Genomic DNA, 21518 nt, shown 5'->3' on the forward strand with positions numbered 1-21518 from the left:
ATCTCTGAAGCGAAGGGTGAAAAGTTTGCTCAGGGGTGGAGTGCTGAGGCAGACCACTTGGCTGCTGATTTTGAGCAGCCAGATACCAGGGCTGTTAGAGGAGCCCAGAGGGGAGCTATTTGAATCAGGGAGGGTTTGAGACAGCACTTGGACAATGAGCACCAGTAACATATCTCTGTCAGAGGTACTCCAATGTTACATTACATGTAGTTTTCCTAGGGGGAAATGGTGACATTTGGGGCCTTATAATCCAGTAAGAAAGTGATTAAAATGCCTGTGCATGTATTGGCAGTGCCTGCAATCTCACCTTGTAGAAAGAAAAAATAAAGATGATTTACCATTATAAAGCTTGGCTTTTACTGCACAAGGAACAGCGCGCACACAAACACACAGATGCTTGGCAGGAAAGGAGGAACCAGGGAAAGGCAGACTTTCACAGCTGTGTGTAGGTCCAGTTGTCATTGTGAAAGTTGTCCGAGGGGGTGGAGTGAAGGGGAAACCGAGAAGTCCCGGAAAGTGGAAAGGAATTTGTGGGCGCAGTTTAAGGGGCAGGGGCATGGGAAAGAGTTCTGAATGTGCTGCAGTGACAGAGGAGCACTGATCTGCTCGGGGCTTGTCTACACTTCCCGGGGGATCCATGAATGGCGATCAATGCATCGGCGGTTAATTTAGTGGCTTGAGTGAAGACCTGCTAAATCGACCGCAGATCGCTCTCCCATCGACTCCTGTACTCCACCAGCTCGAGAAGAGTAGCAGGAATCGACAGGAGAGTGTCTCCCGTCAACATCACATAGTGTGGACCCCGTGGTAAGTAGATCTAAGCTATGTTGATTTGAGTTACGCTATTCACGTAACTCAAATTGTGTAGCTTAGATCGAATTTCCCCTCTAGCATAGGCAAGGCCTCAGTCTGCAGCATTATTAAGGACTTCAGCATCTGTGTTTGCTTCTCCATTACTTTAATCAGCCGCTCAGTTGTGTCCTTAACAAACGTGTGATTCTCTTTTCTGTCCTGCTATTCAGCTTCCCAGCACTCCTTGTGTTCCCTTTTTTTCTGCATTAGAGCACTGCCGGACCTCCCAGAACATGTCTTCTTTGCTGCATCTTGGGCGCTTTCTTATCTGGCGGAGATGCTTGGCCAGCATGCGTGAGGTGTTCCTGAAGGCCACATCTGGTGAAGCACAGGGGACAATGCACAGAAGCAGGATTGTTAAATTCATGCACAACGTTAAAACATTTCAATTAAATACACCTTTTGCAACATTGCCGTCACTTTCTCACCGACCCTAGCCAGGCACACATTTCTGTGAACACCTAAAGCATGGGGAGTGTTGGGAAGGGGGACTGACTCCACACTGAGAAAAGAGCACACACTCTTTGCAAGTGTCGTAGTGCAGCATTCTAGGGGACAAATTCTAAAATTCTCCCACACTTTTCTACAGGTGGGGGTCGTTCTAGTGGACATCTCACTGCTAAGGGTAAGCAGGGGAAAAGGGTACAGCTACTCCACGCTTGTGGTTTCTGCCCTGCTCCATATGCTGCTCGCCTGTGTGCCACTTTGGTCCCTGCACAAGTGATTGCCGAATGGCGCGGGAAAGTTTCCTACAATGGGGGAAGGAACAAAGCTGCTCTACCACAGAACCTTCAGCAGAGGATTGGCAAGTACCTCCAGGAAACTTTCCTGGAGATCTCCCTGCAGGATTTCTGTGAGATCTCGACGTGCATCAACACCCTACCACCGTACCAATTAGCTACACAGGGAATCTTCCAGCTCACAGAAACACAGCCAGCCTCCCACATTTCTATACCCTGAACCCACCTCCACACTACACAAGCCAGAGCCACTTACCAGGCATCTCATCTCCTGCTTCTTGCTCCCTGAAGAGCAACTGCTGAGTCTGGCTAGACAGCTCTGGAGTGGAGAACAGTTCCTGGCTGCCTGGCCTACTGGATGACCCTGCCAGGAGCTGCACATCCTCATCTAACTCCACCTCTTCATCAATAACTTCAGCCTCTGGGTTAGGTCCTCTTTCCGCTGCCTCTGTGCCCTCTGAAGTATCCATGCGGCTCTTGGCAGTGGAGGTGGGGTTTCCAGAGGATAGCATCCAGCTCCTTATAGAACCAGAAGGCCTTAGGTGAAGCACCTGAGCGACAGTCCGCCTCCCTCGCCTTATGGTCCGCCTGCCTCAGCTCCTTTACCTTCGCTCTGCACCGTGTCCCGATCACAGCCCTTTTCGCACAAGCCTTGAGAAATCTGCCCGTGGGTATCCCAATTCCTACAGCTCAAGCGCAGCTGGGACTGCACAGCCTCCTGACGCACGGGGAGAGAGCCACGGTTGCCTTACAGACAGTGAGGACTTAGAACATTTTCATTGGCTCACCTTAAAGATTTACACTGTTTACACTGGCTTCTCCACATGCCGTCTGAACCCATCAGCTTCTTTAATAGTAAAGAAACATCTGGTTAGACAGACCTTTGTTACACATTAGGGACGTAGTTCTTCTTCATCACATTTCTATTTAAAGTAGACGGCATGAGCAGGTCCTGAGTATTCTTTCAATTACATGGACCAGGCAGTTCTGCCCCGCCCCACAGGACTGCAAATCCCACCTCTAGATGTCACCCAAGAGTCACACCGGTTGGAACCGAGATAGATGTGGGGAGAAGTTCCTGGCGGGGTCCCATCAGGGGGGAGGTGGGGGGGAGGGGGTTGTCCTGGCTGCATCCCCTCTAGATGCATGAGTGTGTGTAGGACAGAGAGACGTAGTTGGATCCCACCTACATGGAGGGCAGGACCGAGTTCCCTAATGGAGTAGGCTGTGACCATCTTCTCTAAATTACTACCACCGGTCTGCTCTTCCCCACACTGCTCAACCAAGTTCCCTTCCCTGCCCCACACAATCACTGCTGGTCATCAGGGGGACAGGACCACTCACTGGTCTACATCTGCTGATGCCATGGCAGGCCCACTGGCTGCAAGAAGCCCCTCAGGCCCTGGCGATGGCAGAGGGGTGTTGGTGTGAGTGACCTGGTGCCGGTTGAGGTTGGCCAATCTACCAAACCGCTTGCCACAGTCAGCACAGCTGTACGGCCGCTCCCCGGTGTGTGTGCGCTGATGTCTTCTCAGGCTTGAGCTCTCTGCAAAGCTCTTGCTGCAGTCAGTGCATTGGAAAGGCCTCTCCCCTGTGTGTGTGCGCTGGTGCTTGGTCAGTGCATTGGTGTTGCTGAAGTTCTTGCCGCAAACATCACAGCAGTGCAGCAGCTCCCCGCTATGTGTGTGTTGGTGTGTTCTCAAGTTTGAGCTTTCTGCAAAACTCTTGCCGCAATCAGCACAGCTGTACGGCCGCTCCCCAGTGTGTGTGCGCTGGTGTCTTCTCAGGCTTGTACTCTGTGCAAAACCCTTGCCGCAGTCAGCACAGTGGTACGGCCGCTCCCCGGTGTGTGTGCGTCGGTGTCTTCTCAGGATTGAGCTCTGTGCAAAGCACTTGCCACAGTCAGCACAGTGGTAGGGCCGCTCCCCAGTGTGCGTGCGCTGGTGTCTTCTCAGGCTTGAGCTCTCTGCAAAGCCCTTTCCGCAGTCAGCACAGTGGTACGGCCGCTCCCCCGTGTGTGTGCGCTGGTGTATTCTCAGGTGTGACCTCTCTGCAAAGCCCTTGCTGCAGTCAGCACAGCAGTGCGGACGCTCCCCAGTGTGTGTGCGGTGGTGTGTTCTCAGGAGTGAGCTCTCTGCAAAGTCCTTGCTGCAGTCAGCACAGTGGTGTGGTCGCTCCCCAGTGCGTGTGCGCTGGTGTATTCTCACGTTTGAGCTCCGTGCAAAGCCCTTCCCGCAGTCAGCACAGTGGTACAGCTGCTCTCTGGTGTGCATATGCAGGTGTATTTTCAGGACTGAGGACTGGCTGAAGCTTCTCCTCGTTCCTCCCAGGATCTCGTGCCCTGGTGGAGAGAGCAGAGACAATCCCGGTGTTAGCTCATGGTTAAGGATAGAGGTTTGTCAAGGATGGAAAATGTCACGGGTGGAGCGATTTCCCCATTTCTCTGTCTGATTTTTTGGATGTGCGCCTCACTCTGCAATGGCAGCTCCTATCTGACAGGGCTGGACTGAACACCTCGCTCTGGACATTAAGACCTGGCCTGCGGGGTTACAGTGCCACTCAGATTTGCCCCCGCCCACAGTCATAATGGTGGGTGAGGCGGGCCAAATTTCAGTGAATGGCCTTGCCACCCATTTCGTCTCTAGCCTGCACCTATCCCTCTGCACCAGGCTGGGGTTAGGGTTGCAGTGCTGGGGGGGCGGGGGGAGTGCTTCTTTGGGCAGTTAGTGCCCCTTTGGCAGGGCGAGGTTGAGGGCACATTTTGTTAAACATCATGGAGCCATCACAGGAAGTTTAATGACCTGTGACTTTTACTAAATTTACTGTAACTGCTCTGTAATTTTTTATATGAAATGCCATGACAAATCTGCAGCCTGACTCAGGGTGCACCTTGGGAGAAGGGATAGCTCAGTGGTTTGAGCATTAGCCTGCTAAACCCAGGCTTGTGAGTTCAATCCTTGAGGGGGCCATTTAGGGATCTGGGGCAAAAATTGGGGATTGGCCCTGCTTTGAGCAGGGGGTTGGACTAGATGATCTCCTGAGGTCCCTTTCAACCCTGATATTCTATGATTCTACCCTATGTTATTTATGCAGTGCTTACTCCCACATATGCCATGCACCTATTGGGTCTCATTTTATGCTTAAATTGTAGCTTGCCCAGACAACAGGCAGCAGCTTGTACAAAGGGGCCCTGATCCAGAAGTAGGGGCTTTAAGTGCTAACAAACAGGGTCTGGGGTTTGTTTTCACACTGATTTTGGCTTTATTTAAGTCAGAGGTTTTTATTTATGTTGCTGGTTCTGCACTGTCTCCTGTTTTATGGCACAAGGCCTGTTCCCCAGTGTTTGTGCTGTTTAAACTATACTGGTTTGAAACGAGTTGAGGGGCTACAATCCCCTCATGTAGATGCAGTTAGACCGGTATAAAGCTGTGTAGCATAAGGTAACTTCCTGCAGGGGAGTCAGTCCCTTTCAACGAATTCCTTCTAAAGAAGTCATTCAGCCTTGGCCTGATGTTTCATTCTTTGCACAAAACTAAAACTAAACTAAAATCCTCGGGGTGAGGAGGGGCTGAGGAGATGACAAGTCACCTAGAGACACTGCTGACCTGGAAGGAATTAATGGTTGCCACACAGCAGGCCTTTGATCTACAGACAGTGTTAAGGCTGAGGGGTGTCTAAGCATGGACACTGAAGCAATTGTAAGTGACTAAGATTTTGTGCCACTGAGAGAGCAGGAGAGGAGATGTGACAAAGGCCACACATGAAAGGCCTCTCCCTCGCACCCAGCCCATACACCAGGATACTCCAAGTCATGGCCCACAGGAGCCTTTCATCTGGCCCCCAAACATGTCCGCTCCCCCAGCAGCAGCTGCCTGGAACGCGGGGCAGTTTTAGAGCATTACAATGAAACGCTGCAAGTGCCAGAGACCTGCTCTACAAAATGGCGTCCTCTGCGTGGCGTGACCTCGCACTCATGGTACATGACCCACTCGGGGGGGGGGGGGGGGGATTCTGTGTGACTGCACACACGCATGTTTAATGAGCCCCGCAGATTTCTAATTTTTCATGCAGAAAAAAGCTTCTGCCAAAATGTTGCTGTAGTTCCACCTTTTGCCCACCAAGGGGTGCTGTGGTGATAGAACAAAGTTGCAGCTCCCTGCAGTGAGGGAGTCAGGGGCTGTGGGGTGGCTGGCTGGGGTGGAGGGTTGGGTCAGACAGGGGCTCATAAGGGCTAGTGGGGGAGGACAGACTGGGGCAGGGGCTGAATGGGAGTGGAGGCACAGGGCCACGGGGGGGAGGGAGGTGCAGAGACACACAGTGATGAGGGAGGTTTGCAGAGCTACATAGGGAGAGGGGACTGGCTGGGTGGGGGCACAGATACACATGGTGATGGGGGCAGATGTGCCTAACTGAATGGGAGAGATTAAGGGTTGGTCAGGGTTTGCATGGGGGAAACTCCCTAACAATCTCTCCCTGCCCCCCCACCCCAAAAGCCTGTTCCATACTTTTCCCACCCATACACAACAACCCTCCAAGTTCACACCCAGGCTCCTTCTCAGCAATTACTTCCCACTCCCTCAGCTCCTCCGTTACCCCTGGCTCCCCCAAGCCTTTGCACTGCTTCTGAGGGGTGCGGGAAATACGATTCTGTATTGTAGTTTAAATGAATTATTACTCAGAGTTCTGTTTTAACACGCCTAGTAAGGAATCTATTTGTCAAAAAACATTTCTTGAATCTTTTTTGTTGTTATAGACATACTTGCTGACAGGTATTTTGAAATAAATGACCAAAAATAATTGAAACTGGTGTGATAATATTGTGTTATTTTGACAAATAAAATATGCAGAATTTTAAAATATTGTCCGCAGAACTTTGAATTTTTTGGCAGAAGTAATGACGGATCCTGTTCTGTCCTGAGTCATTCCCAGCTTTCTCCTTGCTTGCTGGGGGCAGGTTTCTCCAGTCTGAGAGGTCACGTGCGAAGTGAAGCGGCAGAGAGGGGGTGGGATGGGAACCTTGACAGGGCAGCACCTTCTCTGCCAAGGGCCAGTGACTCGGGGATGCTCTCCCAGGCTGCGAGCAGGTTTTTGCCCCTCTCTGAGCTATGTCTGGATCCAGGTGCCCCAGGGCCATAGGACACCAGCGCACAAAGCTTGAATCAGGTTTTTCAGGCAGGAAACCAATTTGAAAAATCTCTAGGGCACCCCTGCCTTGGTATGATTTTCTGAGGTGTGCAAAGCCTAGAAGAAGGTGTTGTGGTCTATGGACCAATAGCCGTGTCTTTCTACCCAGGTGCTTCTCTGACTCCCAAGTGCCAGTGTCTGATCCACTGACACACACAGATGAAGTTTATCCTCAGAGCCGCAATACCTTTTCCATTACACACTTGAGGAAGTTGAGGCATGGGGGAACTGTGGTGACTCGCTTCTAGAAATGAACCAAGATGTTTTCAAATCCTACTGCAATGTCCTACCCACTTGGTAAATGCAGCTCCCATATTCTCCTCCCACCACGGAGACCTCTCTCTTTCCCACAGCATCCCCTGAAATCTCCCACCTCCCCACATTGTCCTATATCACTATCCCACCCCTTTTCCAAGTTCATCACCTCCCCCTCTCCAATCCATTTCTCTTTCGCAGCTTTAGGGCCCTATCGTTTTTAGGTCCCATCGTAGGTCACAGATATCCAATGAGTAGGAAAGATAGGAAGTATGATAGTAAGACCCCCTGGCTTAACCAGATCTTCAATGACCTGAAACTCAGAAAACAGTCATACAAGAAGTGGAAACTAGGTCAAGTTACAAAGGATGAATATCAAAAAAACAAAACCCCACAAGCATGTTGGGACAAAATTAGAAAGGCCAAGGCAAAAAAACAAATTAAACTAGCTAGGGATATAAAAGGGAATAAGAAATCCTTTTACAAATATGTGGGAAGCAAGAGGAAGACCAAGGACAGGCAAGTCTTACTAAATGGAGGGAAAGACAATAAGAGAAAACGCAGCAGTGGCCGAACTACCATTAAATGCATCTTTTGTTTAAGTTTTCACCAAAAAAGTTAGCTGTGATCGGTCGACTAACATAGTGAACACCAGTGTCAGTGGGGTAGAATCTGAGCCTAAATAGGAAAAGAAATAGTTATGAATTACTTAGACAAGTTAGAGGTCTTCAAGTAGGCAGGGCCTGATGAAATACATCCTAGAGTACTTACGGAACTGGCTGAAATGATCTCTGAGCCATTCACATGTTCTTAGAGATAATCGCTGAGGATGGTAGAGAGACCCAAGGAGTGGAAGAGGGCAAATATAGTAACCAGTTATAGAAAGGGGAATAAGGACAACTCAGGGAATTATAGACCAGTCATCTTAACTTCAAAACCTGGAAAAATAATGGAGCAACACAATTTCTCCAGTTTATCAACAACCTTTTGAATTCTAATCTTGTCCTCTAAAGCACTTGCAACCACTCCCACCTTAGACTCGTCTGTAAACTTTATGAGTGTATTTTCTGTGCCACTGTCCAAATCATGTATGAAGATATGGAATAGAGCTGAACCCAGGACAGATCCCTGCCGGATCCCACTCGAGATGCCCTTTCAGTTTATTTGTGAACCATAATAACTACTCTCAGAGTGCGGTTTTCCAAGTGTTGCAAGCAAGATGCGAGAAGTAATTCTTCCACTCTACTCAGCACAGGTAAGACCTCAACTGGAGTACTGTGTCCAGTTCTAGGGCCCACACTTCAGAAAGGATGTGGACAAATTGGAAAGTATCAGACGAGATCAACAAGAAGGTCTAGAAAACATGACGACCAATGACAAAAGATTGAAAAAATTGGGTTTGTTTAGTCTGGAGAAGAGACGACTGTGGGGGACTTGATAAAAGTCTTCAAGTACATAAAAGATTGTTACAAAGAGGTGGGTGATAAATTGTTCTCCTTATTCACTGAGGCCAGGACAAGATGTAATGGCTTAAATTGCAGCAAGGGGATTTAGGTTAGACATTAGGAAAAACTTTGAAACGCTAAGGATAGTTAAGCACTGGAACAAAATTATCTAGTGAGGCTGTGGAATCTCCATCATTGGAGATTTTTAAGAACAGGTTAGAAACATGCCTGTCAGGGATGGTCTTGAAAATACTTAGTCCTGTCAGTGCAGGAGACTGGATGAGATGATCTACGGAGGTCCCGTCCAGTCCCACATTTTTATGATTTCTAGGATTCATAGATATCAAGGCCAGACAGGCTCATTGTACCCATCCAGCCTGGCTTCCTGCCTATCCCAGCCCGAGAATCTCCCCCAGCAATTCCTGCCTCCAGCCCAGTAACTCCTGGCTGAGTTAGAGCAGGGCTTTGAGAAAGAGATGCTCCATCTCCACTGACAGATTCCCAGTAATGGAGAATCCATCTTGTCCTGAGGGGAGCTCTCCCAATGGTTCCTTCCCCTCCCAGATAAACACTGACCCCTAATTCCCAGCCTCAATTTGTCTCCCTTCTGCTCCCCACTAGTCGATCTCACTCTGCCTTCTACATTAAGCATCCCTCCGCTAGCAGCTGGGTAAATCAGAAGGAATTGGATTATGATGACTCACCTGAGGAGGGGCTCTCAGGTCTTGAGTTTTCCCTGGAGTCCTCGGCATCCCGGATCCAGAGCTCTGCCTCCCCTAGCTCGATCCGGTGGATTAAGTCCGGTGTGGAACCTGAACAGCCTGTTTGGGGAGAAAGAATCAGTTCCGGGGACAGGGACTCATTTATATGTTTCAGAGTAGCAGCCGTGTTAGTCTGTATCCACAAAAAGAACAGGAGTACTTGTGGCACCTTAGAGACTCACAAATTTATTAGAGCATAAGCTTTCGTGGGCTACAGCTCACTTCATCGGATGCATAGAATGGAACATATAGTAAGATAGATCATAGAATCATAGAATATCAGGGTTGGAAGGGACCTCAGGAGGTCATCTAGTCCAACCCCCTGCTCAAAGCAGGACCAATCCCCAATTAAATCATCCCAGCCAGGGCTTTGTCAAGCCTGACCTTAAAAACTTCTAAGGAAGGAGATTCTACCACCTCCCTAGGTAACGTATTCCAGTGTTTCACCACCCTCCTAGTGAAAAAGTTTTTCCTAATATCCAACCTAAACCTCCCCCACTGCAACTTGAGACCATTACTCCTTGTCCTGTCCTCTTCTACCACTGAGAATAGTCTAGAACCATCCTCTTTGGAACCACCTCTCAGGTAGTTGAAAGCAGCTATCAAGTCCCCCCTCATTCTTCTCTTCTGCAGACTAAACAATCCCAGATCCCTCAGCCTCTCCTCATAAGTCATGTGTTCCAGACCCCTAATCATTTTTGTTGCCCTCTGCTGGACTCTCTCCAATTTATCACATCCTTCTTGTAGTGTGGGGCTCAAAACTGGACACAGTTCTCCAGATGAGGCCTCACCAATGTCGAATAGAGGGGAACGATCACGTCCCTCGATCTGCTGGCTATGCCCCTACTTATACAACCCAAAATGCCACTGGCTTTCTTGGCAACAAGGGCATGCTGCTGACTCATATCCAGCTTCTCATCCACTGTCACCCCTAGGTCCTTTTCCGCAGAACTGCTGCCTAGCCATTCGGTCCCTAGTCTGTAACGGTGCATTCGGTTCTTCCATCCTAAGTGCAGGACCCTGCACTTATCCTTGTTGAACCTCATCAGATTTCTTTTGGCCCAATCCTCCAATTTGTCTAGGTCCCTCTGTATCCTATCCCTGCCCTCCAGCGTATCTACCACTCCTCATACTTTAGTATCATCTGCAAATCTGCTGAGAGTGCAATCCACACCATCCTCCAGATCATTTATGAAGATATTGAACAAAACCGGCCCCAGGACCGACCCTTACATAGATACACATACAGATAAGTTGAAAGTTACCATACAAACTGTGAGAGGCTAATTAGTTATCAGCAGGAGAAAAAAACTTTTGTGGTGATAATCAAGATGGCCCATTTAGACAGTTGACAAGAAGGTGTGAGGATACTTAATTTAAGGAAATAGATTCAATATGTGTAATGACCCAGCCACTCCCAGTCTCTATTCAAACCCAAGTTAATGGTATCTAATTTGCATATTAATTCAAGCTCAGCAGTTTCTCATTGGAGTCTGTTTTTGAAGCTTTTCTGTTGCAAAATTGCCACCCTTAAATCTTTTACTGAGTGGCCAGAGAGGTTGAAGTGTTCTCCTATCGGTTTTTGAATGTTATGATTCCTGATGTCAGATTTGTGTCCATTTATTTTTTTGCGTAGATATATGATATGTGATATATGCCATCATGTGCCAGCAATGCCCCTCTGCCATGTACATTGGCCAAACCGGACAGTCTCTACGCAAAACTGTCCTCACACCTTCTTGTCAACTGTCTAAATGGACCATCTTGATTATCAATACAAAAGTTTTTTTCTCCTGCTGATTATAGCTCATCTTAACTAATTAGCCTCTCACAGTTTGTATGGTAACTTCCAACTTATCTGTACGTGTATATGTTCCACTCTATGCATCTGATGAAGTGGGCTGTAGCCCACGAAAGCTTATGCTCTAATAAATTTGTTAGTCTCTAAGGTGCCACAAGTACTCCTGTTCTATTTATATGTTTGTGAAGCCCAGCACAACAGAACCCTGATCTCGGTCAGGGTGCGTCTGCGCGGCAACTGGCACGATGAGGCCCTAGTCTTGGACGCTGCTTAAGAGGAAAGCGCAAGAAATCCCAAGCAGGAGAATAATGAAATAAACCTTCCTTAGAGATTTCTTCCCATCTCCCGCCAGGCAAGTTCAGTTCGTACTCTGAAGCAGCAATGTCTATGACCCGTCTCAATTTGCTTTGGGGGCTGAGTCACGGCAGGTGGCATCAGGTGGCACCATTACACAGACCTGCCAGTTGTTTTGCTTAGGATGTAGCATTGTTCAACTGTGCGGTTGTTAAATTTATGATGTTCCTTCTTTTTGGTGAGGTGGGGAGCTAAATTCCCACTAAGCTGTGCAGCCGTGCAGCAAACTATCAAGGGTTGCACAGGCGCACAGCCACAGGGGTCTGGACTGGAGAGGTGCCACAGCCAGGTAAAGACGCTTCTCCCCTGGCCCCAGCCCCAGAGTTGCCACAACCAGGGAGAGGCGCCTGTCCCTCAGCCCTGGGCTGCTACAGCAAGAGAGGGCTGGGGGGAGTCCTCTCTCTCCGCCACAGCCCTGGGCAGCCTGCACCCCAAACCCCTCATCCCCGGCCCCACTCCAGAGCCCTCACCCTCTGCACGCCAACCTGCTGTGCCAGCCCTGAAACCCCTCCTGCACCCTGAACCCCCTCATCCCCGGACCCACCCCAGAGCCCTCACCCCCAGCCAGAGTCCTAACCCCCCCCCACCCTTAGCCCCAGCCCTGAGCCACCTCCCACACTCCGAACCCCTCAGCCCCACCCCCACCACACATCACCTCCATAATGGTGCACAGAACAAAATTCATTCCACACATGGATGTAAAATCTGAGAGGGAACATTGGTGGGGAGCTGTTCCAAGCAGCAGGAGACTTTTCTCTCTGCCTTATTTGTCTAACTAGAGTCAGTTCTTGAGGTAGAGTTCCTGCGCTCCGTGTCTGGGCTGGGATTCCTGGAAGAGGTGGTTACAACCACCTCTGTGCCAGGACTGAGGTATAATGCAAGTAAACCAGTTACATTAACATTACCCTGAGGCTCTGTAGCCCTGATTTCTCCTTTAACAAGAAACCGACCTGAAAGGGGCTGACATTTGCCACCACTTGGCCACTCGGTGGCACATGGCAGCTGAGGCGTCGAGGGAGCCCATTGCAGTGAATAAATGAAGGGAAATTGGTCCTTACCCAAGGAAACGAGGGTCCGGTAATTCCTCAGCATCTGGTCCCGGTACAGCTGCTTCTCTGGCCGGGATAAGAGCTCCCACTCCTCCCGGGTGAAATACAGAGCCACGTCCTCAAACGCCACCCGCAGCTGCTGGCACAAGCGTTACACACTCAGCACCCTCCGCTCCAGCCCCAGCCCGGGCTCTCAGCAGGGGACGCGGGTTCTAGGGCAGCGGCTCCCGGGGAACCCCCAGCCCAGCAGCTGTGACCCAGGGAGACCCCCCCGCACAGCCCCCCGGGGACTCGGGCCCTGCTGGCCGGGGACAGGAGTCGCCCTCGGCTCCGCACGGGGCTCTGGGGCGGGGCGCTGGGAAGGGCCCGAATCCCAGGGCAGGGACCAGGCTCCTTCCCCGGCCGGAGTCCCCGCCTCCGCCCCAGGCCTGTGCTCGGCCCCGCTCCCGGCTCGGCCGCCTCGGGGCTCCTCGGCCCGGCTCCGCGTGTCCGCCCGGCCCGGGGCCCCAGCGCCGCTCCCCGGCCCCAGCGCTCCGGCTGCGGCAGCCCCCAGCCCCGGGGTCACTAGCGCGGGAGGGACCCGGCCCCGGCCCCCCTCGGCCCCAGCCGGGACCAGCCAGTGCCCGGCCGGGGAGTCCCCGCCCCGCGTCCTACCTGCGCCGGCCCCGCTGCAGCCATCGCCGGGCTCGGCTCCGGCCCCGGCCGCTTCCTCCACCCCTCGACTTCCTCGACTTCCTGCCCCGCGGCTGATGCCTCCCCGGGGCCGCCTCCCGCCCGCTCCCCGCCCGGCCCCGCGCCTGCGCCGCCAGCTCCAGCAGCCGGGGGAGGCCCCAACGCGGCGACCCTCCGGCCCAGCCCCCCGCCGGACGCCTGGGTCCCGAGTCCGGCCGCCGGGGGCGCTCGCGGCACCTGGTCCCCGGGCGGCAGGAGCCCGTTACAGGGCAGCCCCCTGGGGTGGGGGCTGGGATCCCGGACTCCTGGGTTCTCTCCCGGCTCTGGGAGGGGGGCGGGGACTAGTGAGTACAAGAGGGCTCAGGCCCCGCTGTGGAGTGTGTCAGTGTCACAGTAAGGGACGGGTCGGGCTGTGTTTGTTGCTCGGTTGTGTGATGTTGGTGTGTGTGTTACAGGAGATCACACCCCAGGCTGTGTATGGTGTGCAGGTATGGGTGCCGCAGGAAGACTGTGTGATGTGAGGGTTTTACAGATCACACCCTGGCTGTGTAGTGTGCATGTCTTATTGGAGTTCACCCCTGGCTGTAGTGTGTGTGTGTCAGTGTCAGGAGCGGTGTGTCTGTGTGTGTTACAGGAGCTCAGTCACACCTGGCTGTACTGTGTGCTACATGTAGGTTTCAGGAGGGTGGTGCAGTGTGTGTGTTACAGGATCCATCACCCATCTGTGTAATGTGTGTGTGTGTGTCTGTGTGGTGCTGAAGGAGCTGGTGCCCAGGCTGGCTGCCCCACCCGCCGCCCTGCACACCTCATGTACTGCTCCCGCTGGCCACAACAAATGGTCCAAGGTCAAACTTATCAAGGGCCCATGGGAAGCCCACCGCAGCTGGCTCTTCCAGAAGCTCGCCATGCCGCTGTGCTTGCTGTGAAAGGTATGGGGGGGACGGAAGGGATGGATCCTGTATGTGACACAGCTCCAGCCAGAGGCTGTGGCTACAGAGCCCGTGGCTACAGAGCCCTGCCAGCCCAGCCTTGACCAGTAGCACTGACCCTGGTGCCCCTAAGCCCAGCACCTCTGTTAGCCCAAGGCCTACATCCCCCCTGGCTGCTGGAGAAGAGGATGCTGGTCTGTGGGGAAGTGTCTCCCCTTCCCATCCTTCCTCCACTGGACCTTTCCTCTGTCCCACAACACCTCCCCTAAGGTGCCTGGGTCTTTGCCCCATTCTAGCAGCTGTTCTGCATAAGTGGTGGGAAGTCCAGTCCCTGTGTTCCAGGTGGCCTAAGGTAACAGCTAACGGTGGCTGAAAAGGGGAAGGGCATTGGGACAGGTGGTGTGGGGCAAGGAGGGTCACCAGGGGTCTCAGGACTCCTGGGTCCCATCCCCAGCTTTGCAAGGGGGATATTCAGAGTCAGGACGCTTGGGTTCTATCCAGGGCTCTGGGGGAGGAGTGGAGGCTGGTAGGTTAAAGTAGTCGGGGCTGGGAGCCTGGACTGCCTTCGAATGGGATCCCGGCCACGTCTCCCTTGTGACACTTCCTGCAGACCCAACCCTGATCTCAACCCTAAGGTGCCCAACATCATCGAGCAGTGCTAGAGCAAACGCATGCCCAAAGCAGCCATTGAGTCGGCTATCAAGGGAAGGGTACGGAGCCAGGTCCAGGAGCCCAGCTCACAGGGCAGAGCGGCTCATGAGCTGCAGCCTTACTGCATTCTCTGGGCCATGCTGAGGGGCATTGGGAGCCTTGAATGAGGAAGCGAGGCTGGGCTTGTGGCTACGGTGCTGGGCTGGGATACAGGACTCCTGGTGTCTATTCTTAGCTCTGCCACTTGCTGCCTCTGTGATCTTGGGAAAATCACTTAAGTCATAGGGAATTGCCAGATGGGATCAGAGCAGAGGTGTGTCCACTCCAGTGTCCTGTTTCCAGCACCAGAGGCTGCAGAGGTTGGTGTAAGAATCCCGCAGTAGCAGATGTGGGGATAATTTCATGTGCTCGTGTCACTCAGTGGGTCACACCGGAGAATACCCGATTCAGGACAAACTGCTGAGAAATAGGGCAGACACACGCCAAAATTGCTAGTTATTCTTCCAGAAGATATACCAAACCAGCAACAAAAGTAAACTCCTGTCTCACCACAGTGGCTAATAGTCAGAAATGCAGCCGCCTTAGGTATCCCAGGCCTTGTTTCATCACCCACACACTAGACTTAATGATGAGTGGTTATTGAAAACCAACTTCATCGAACAAGGAGTTCTTCTGATCCCAAAGGACCAGCCACATACCCACGTTAATATACAGCTCAGATCTTGCCCAATAATCGCTGTTGCCAATCCTTTGGTATCTAATATCTAAAAGTTTATGTATAAGCGAAAAGAAAGAGGTGAGGGTAAAAACGGTTAAAGGAATCAAATACATACACACATTGCAAAGTGCTTGTGTCCAGTTTGAAGCAGTGATGGAATAAACTGCTGGCTTGTTAAGTCTCTGATGGCATCCAAAAGAATGGAAGGTCCCGAGTCCATTGGTTAGAACGCTCCTTTTATTGTAAGTCCATAGTCCAGAGATCAGTGCAGGAAAGAGGCAAAATGCAGATGTTTCTAGGGCTTTTTAAAGCTTCTGCCAGGCCTAAGTGTTTCATGATTTTCTCATTTCTTTTTTAGTATTTTGCTAAATGTGCCAAATAAGTCAATAATCAGCTCTGCATTTTGTCTCATACATGGGTGTATTGTCCAACTTTACATTGTTAGATTTACCTGACATTAGGCTCTGTGTGTTTTGTATAAAATACTGCTGAAAACAAGTATGATGGTCTGTGAGACTTAACTGTCAATAAAACTAACTTGAACATATGCTTAAAGTAGTTTATCTATAAAATAATATGCAGTTTGGTTTGAGTGTATGCTTAATTGTTTTGAGAAAGAGGAGGTAAGGGAGGATGTTAAAGTGTTATGTGTCTGTATGTATGTAGAGAGGTCAGAAAACAACATTTATAGCTCTGGTAAAAAGTGCAATCAACTCTTAACATAAAATAGTTTAAACTAGCCCTACATTTTGTCTACGTGGGGTGTACTGAACAATTGAACACCGTTAGATTTCTTTTAAACTAAGCTGTGTGCGTATTCTATATAAAATAATGCTGAAAAACAAGTATGAATGTGTATGTGAGTGGGTGACATCTATAAAACTAGTTTGAATGTATGCTTATGGTGGTTTATAAGTTGGCTTGAATGAATGCTTATTCGTTTTGGGAAGTAGCGCTGGGAGGGGTTTGTGACTGGGGCTGTGTGTGCAGGCTTTTGGGGTTGGTCTTTTTTTTTTTTTCTTTTTCTTTTTAATTTCTCTATCTCTTCACCCACTGCCACAATATACACAGGAAAGAACAGGTCTACCTCATATAACTGAGCAGCATGAGCTCCAAAATGAACATTTACTACGGTTCTCCTGTCCCATGTCATGTGGGCCACAAACAGACCGCTGAGACCGGCTAGACCCCTCCGGAGTGGAGAATTCCTGACTCGCTGTGCCACCGGATGACCCTACCACCGACTCCACAACGTTCTCCAGCTTGACCTTTGTCCAGGACTTCGTTCTCGGGCTTGAGCCCCCTGTCCACCGCCTGCAGCCCCGCCAAAGTATCCACAGGGCTCTTGGCGGTGGAGGTGAGGTCACCACCAAGGGTGGCATCCAGCTCCTGATAGAAGGGGTAGGTCTTCAGCACAGGACCAGAGTGACAGTTTGCCTCCCTTGCCTTCTGGTACGCCTGCCTCAGCTCCTTTCTCTTCGCTCAGCACTGCTGCCTCCTCCCGCCCCGTAACCGGACTTTTGGTTCGGGCACCATTTAGGGTTGCCAGATCCCAAAAGCCAGACACCCAGAAACCCTAAACGGCACCCGGACACAAAAGCCAAAACCTGGACAGGTGGCAACCCTACCAGTCATACAATAAGTACACACTGTGGAACAGGCCTCTCCTTTCATCTCATTAAAAGCTGGGGCATTCCTGTGCGCTCAGACTTCTCCTTGCCCAGTGTGGCAGTGACATTGGGGAGGTTGTGGGGGGCTGTTACTCTTTCATGCTGTCCAAAGGGGTGTGTGAAGCCCAGCGTTTTCATTTAAAGGCACGGCAAGACATTACGCACGGAAGAGCTGGGGAAATTGTGCACCACTGCACAGGCACAGAATTCATGTCCCCAGCAGATTTTTTCTTCCTTGGCAGAAAATACATTTTGCCAGCGAGGCGCTGCAGTTACACCTTTCTCCCACCAGGAGCTGTTATGGCGCCAGAACAGAGGGCAGCCAGCTCAGAGCTGTAGCAGAAGTGGCATTCCTCACAGCAAACTGCCCAAAAGGGCCAGGTGAGGAAGCAGGCAATATGGGGGGGGGGGGGTGCCAGACAGAGCAGGGCACATAGGGCTGCTGCGGGGATCATATAGGCTGGGGTTCAGAAGGGCTGGTGGGTGGGAAGACTGGGGTGGGGGTCTGAGTGGGAGTGGGGGTGCAGGACCACACAGGGACAGGGGGGTGCATGGGAGCAGGGGTGGCTGAGTGGCAGTGCAGGGTCACACAGGGATGGGGGGAGGAGAGTGCAGAAACACACAGGGACAGGGCAGATGTGCCTAACTGAATGGGAGAGGCTAGGGAGTCCTCCAGAGAAGCATGTGGGAGGCTCCACAACGCTCTAACAATTCCCCCCCCCCCCCAAAAAAAAAAATCTGTTACATACTTCTCCAACCCACACCCAACAACCCTCCTGCTTCACTCCCAGGCTACTTCCAGCAATTACTTCCCTCTCCCTCAGCTCCTGTGTTACCCCTGACTCCCGCAAGCCTTTGTACTGCTCCTGAGGGGTACAGGAAATAGGTTTCTGTATTATAGTTTACATGAATTCTTATAAAAAGTTTTGTATTAATATGCCTAGTAAAGAATCTATTTGTCAAAATACACTTTCTGAATCTTCGTTGTCTGCATTGCTACAGACATACTTGCTGACAGGAATTTTGAAATAAATTACCAAAATAACTGAAACTAGTGTGATTATATTGTGTTATTCTGACAAATGAAATATGTAGAATTTTAAAATATTGTTTGCAGAATTTTTAGGCGCAGAATTCCCCCAAGAGTAATGGGAAACTCTCTCTGTGCACCTGCCAGTCACACAGTTCATCAGGCCTCATGGTCAGTTAGGCCCTAGAACACTTTGATTGGTTGCACTTCACATTGGCTTCTCCACCTGCCGTGTGAATGCATCAGCTTTTTTAATAGCAAAGAAACACCTGGTTAGACAGACCTTTGTTACACATTAGGGACGTAGTTCTTCTTCATCACATTTCTATTTAAAGTAGACGGCATGAGCAGTTCCTGAGTCGTCTTTCAATCTCACACACTGGGCTCTCCTACCCTGCCCCTCAGCCCAATTCATGCTGAGAGAGGACTGCAAATCCCACCTCTAGATGTCACCCAAGAGTCACCCCATCAGGCTTCCCTCCCCACTCTGAACTCTAGGGACTTGGAACAATGGAAAAATCAGTCATGTTCTTAAAAGAAAGATTTTATTAAAAAAAAAAAAGGAAAAATCATCTCTGTAAAATCAGGATGGAAAATACTTTACAGGGTATTGAGATTCAAAACACAGAGGATTCCCCTGTGGGCAAAACCTTAAAGTTACCGAAAACGGGAATAAACCTCCCTCTTAACAAAGGGAAAATTCACAAGCAAAACAAAAGATAAACTAATCCGCCTTGCCTGGTTTACCTATACTGGTTGCAATATTGGAGACTTGGATTAGGATGGGTTGGAGAAGATGGATTTCTGTCTGGCCCCTCTCAGTCCCAAGAGAGAACGGCCACAGAAACAAAGAACGAAAAACAAACCCTTCCCCCCCACACCCAGATTTGAAAGTATATTTTGTCCCCATTGGTTCCTTTGGTCAGGTGCCAACCAGGTTATTTGAGCTTCTTAACCCCTTACACGTAAGGAGGAATTTTAGGCTACCCTTATGGTTATGACACACCCGCTGGCTGGAACGGAGTTAGGTGTGGGGGGAAGTTCCTGGCTGGGTCCCGTCTAGATGGGAGGAGGGAGAAGGGGTTATCCTGGCTGCATTCCAGTGAAGTGAGTGAGTGTGGGACAGAAAGAGAGACATGTCTGGATCCCACCTACATGAGGGGGAGGGCTCCCTAATGCAGTAGGCTATGATCATCTGCTCTAAATTATTCTTGTCAGCAAGTTAAAGAAGTATGGGCTGGACGAATGCACTATAAGGTGGGTAGAAAGTTGGCTAGATTGTCGGGCTCAACGGGTAGTGATCAATGGCTCCATGTCAAGTTGGCAGCCGGTATCAAGTGGAGTGCCCCAAGGGTCGGTCCTGGGGCCGGTTTTGTTCAATATCTTCATAAATGATCTGGAGGATGGTGTGGATTGCACTCTCAGCAAATTTGTGGTAGATACAGTGGCAGGTAGGGTTAAGATACAGAGGGACCTAGACAAATTGGAGGATTGGGCCAAAAGAAATCTGATGAGGTTCAACAAGGACAAGTGCAGAGTCCTGCACTTAGGACGGAAGAATCCCATGCACCGCTACAGACTAGGGACCGAATGGCTAGGCAGCAGTTCTGCGGAAAAGGACCTAGGGGTTACAGTGGACGAGAAGTTGGATATGAGTCAGCAGTGTGCCCTTGTTGCCAAGAAGGCCAATAGCATTTTGGGATGTATAAGTAGGGGCATAGCGAGCAGATCGAGGGACGTGATTGGGAAGTAGGGCTGGGAGGGGTTTGTGACTGGGGCTGTGTGTGCAGGCTTTTGGGGTTGTTGTTTTTTTCTATCTCTTCACCCACTATACATAGGAAAGAACAGGTCTACCTCATATAACTGAGCAGCATGAGCTCCAAAATGAACATTTACTACGGTTCTCCTGTCCCATGTCATGTGGGCCACAGATTGCTGAAACCGGCTAGACCCCTCCGGAGTGGAGAATTCCTGACTCGCTGCGCCACCAGCAGATGCTACCACCAACTCCACAACGTTCTCCAACTTGACCTTTGTCCAGGACTTTGTTCTCGGGCATGAGCCCCCTGTCCACCGCCTGCAGCCCCGCCAAAGTATCCACAGGGCTCTTGGCGGTGGAGGTGAGGTCACCACCAAGGGTGGCATCCAGCTCCTGATAGAAGGGGTAGGTCTTTAGCGCAGGACCAGAGTGACGGTTTGCCTCCCTTGCCTTCTGGTACGCCTGCCTCAGCTCCTTTCTCTTCGCTCAGCACTGCTGCCTCCTCCCGCCCCGTAACCGGATTTTTGGTTCGGGCACCATTTAGGGTTGCCAGATCCCAAAAGCCAGACACCCAGAAACCCTAAATGGCACCCGGACACAAAAGCCAAAACCTGGACAGGTGGCAACCCTACCAGTCATACAATAAGTACACACTGTGGAACAGGCCCCTCCTTTCATCTCATTAAAAGCTGGGGCATTCCTGGGTGGTCAGATCACTCCTTGCCCAGTTTGGCAGTGTGAAGCCCAGTGTTTTCATTTAAAGGCACAGCAAGACATTACACACTGAAGAGCTGTTTTTAAAGGCAGTGTGGTTCAGTGGGCTGAGCTATGGGCCGGGATCCGGGAGACCAGAGTTCCATTCCCAGCTCTGCCACTGGCCTGTTGACTGAGGCTCTCTGTGCCTTAGTTTCCCCAGCTGAAAAATGGGGATTGAGGCACTAAGTGGCTTTGTAAAGCACTTTGAAATGTACAGCTGGCCCCTATCTTTAAGTATTTCAATAGAATAATATATTTCAAGTACAACCAAATCAAATATCCCTCCTACGCAAAGTGTTGTGAGGGATTTTTTCCTTCTCCAGCCCCAAAGCACAGGTCAGAGTGGGCTGTGTCAATCCAATCAAGGTGCTATTGTGTAAGCGGTGGGACGATCAAAGCATCAGACAGACTTTCATGGAAGGGAAAAAGCAGCCGGTGCCCTAGGGGGATGAAGCCCACACTGTGCAGCCGGCTACTGCTGCCTTCAGCCCACCTTTGCACATCTGGCGCAACGGCTGCTCCCCTGCAAGAGGCATTGTGCTGTTTGACTCTCCTCTGGGAACATCGACAACCATTTCGCCATGTGCATAAGCTTTTTTTACAACAGAGAATTCATCTCTTCACTGCACTGTGAGCTGTGGGTGTGTGGGTGTGGGTGTGTGTGTGTGTGGGCGGGAGAGATGGCAACTTAAAGCTCTCCTTTACAGGCACAAGTCCCCTTCCCTGTCCTCCAGAGTCTCTCTGCTGGGCATCATGGGGACAGAACCACTCCCTGGTCTGCATCTGCTGGCGCTGTGTCAGGCCCACGGGCTGCAGAAGCCCCTCAGGCCCTGGCGGTGGCAGAGGGGCACCGGTGTGCGTGACCTGGTACCGGGTGAGGTTGGCCAATCAA

General features: G+C 50.9%; 1 protein-coding gene across 1 annotated transcript in view; it reads right to left on the minus strand.

The window, feature by feature from the left end:
- Window positions 1-333: 333 nt before the first annotated feature.
- The window catches only part of LOC102939687 (zinc finger protein 135), a 36171-nt gene continuing 14986 nt past the window's right edge, over window positions 334-21518 (minus strand). The window contains exons 5-11 of the mRNA XM_043548413.1: window positions 20138-20263; window positions 16650-16818; window positions 13096-13250; window positions 12451-12577; window positions 9181-9297; window positions 1849-3936; window positions 334-1170 (exon numbers count right to left, since the gene is read on the minus strand). Of these exons, the coding sequence (XP_043404348.1) occupies window positions 2933-3936; window positions 9181-9297; window positions 12451-12577; window positions 13096-13250; window positions 16650-16818; window positions 20138-20263 (1698 nt within the window). The 3' untranslated portion in view covers window positions 334-1170; window positions 1849-2932. The remainder of the gene's footprint in view (window positions 1171-1848; window positions 3937-9180; window positions 9298-12450; window positions 12578-13095; window positions 13251-16649; window positions 16819-20137; window positions 20264-21518) is intronic.

This window comes from Chelonia mydas, chromosome 6 (genome assembly GCF_015237465.2).
Source record: "Chelonia mydas isolate rCheMyd1 chromosome 6, rCheMyd1.pri.v2, whole genome shotgun sequence".
Classification (NCBI taxonomy): Eukaryota; Metazoa; Chordata; order Testudines; family Cheloniidae; genus Chelonia; species Chelonia mydas.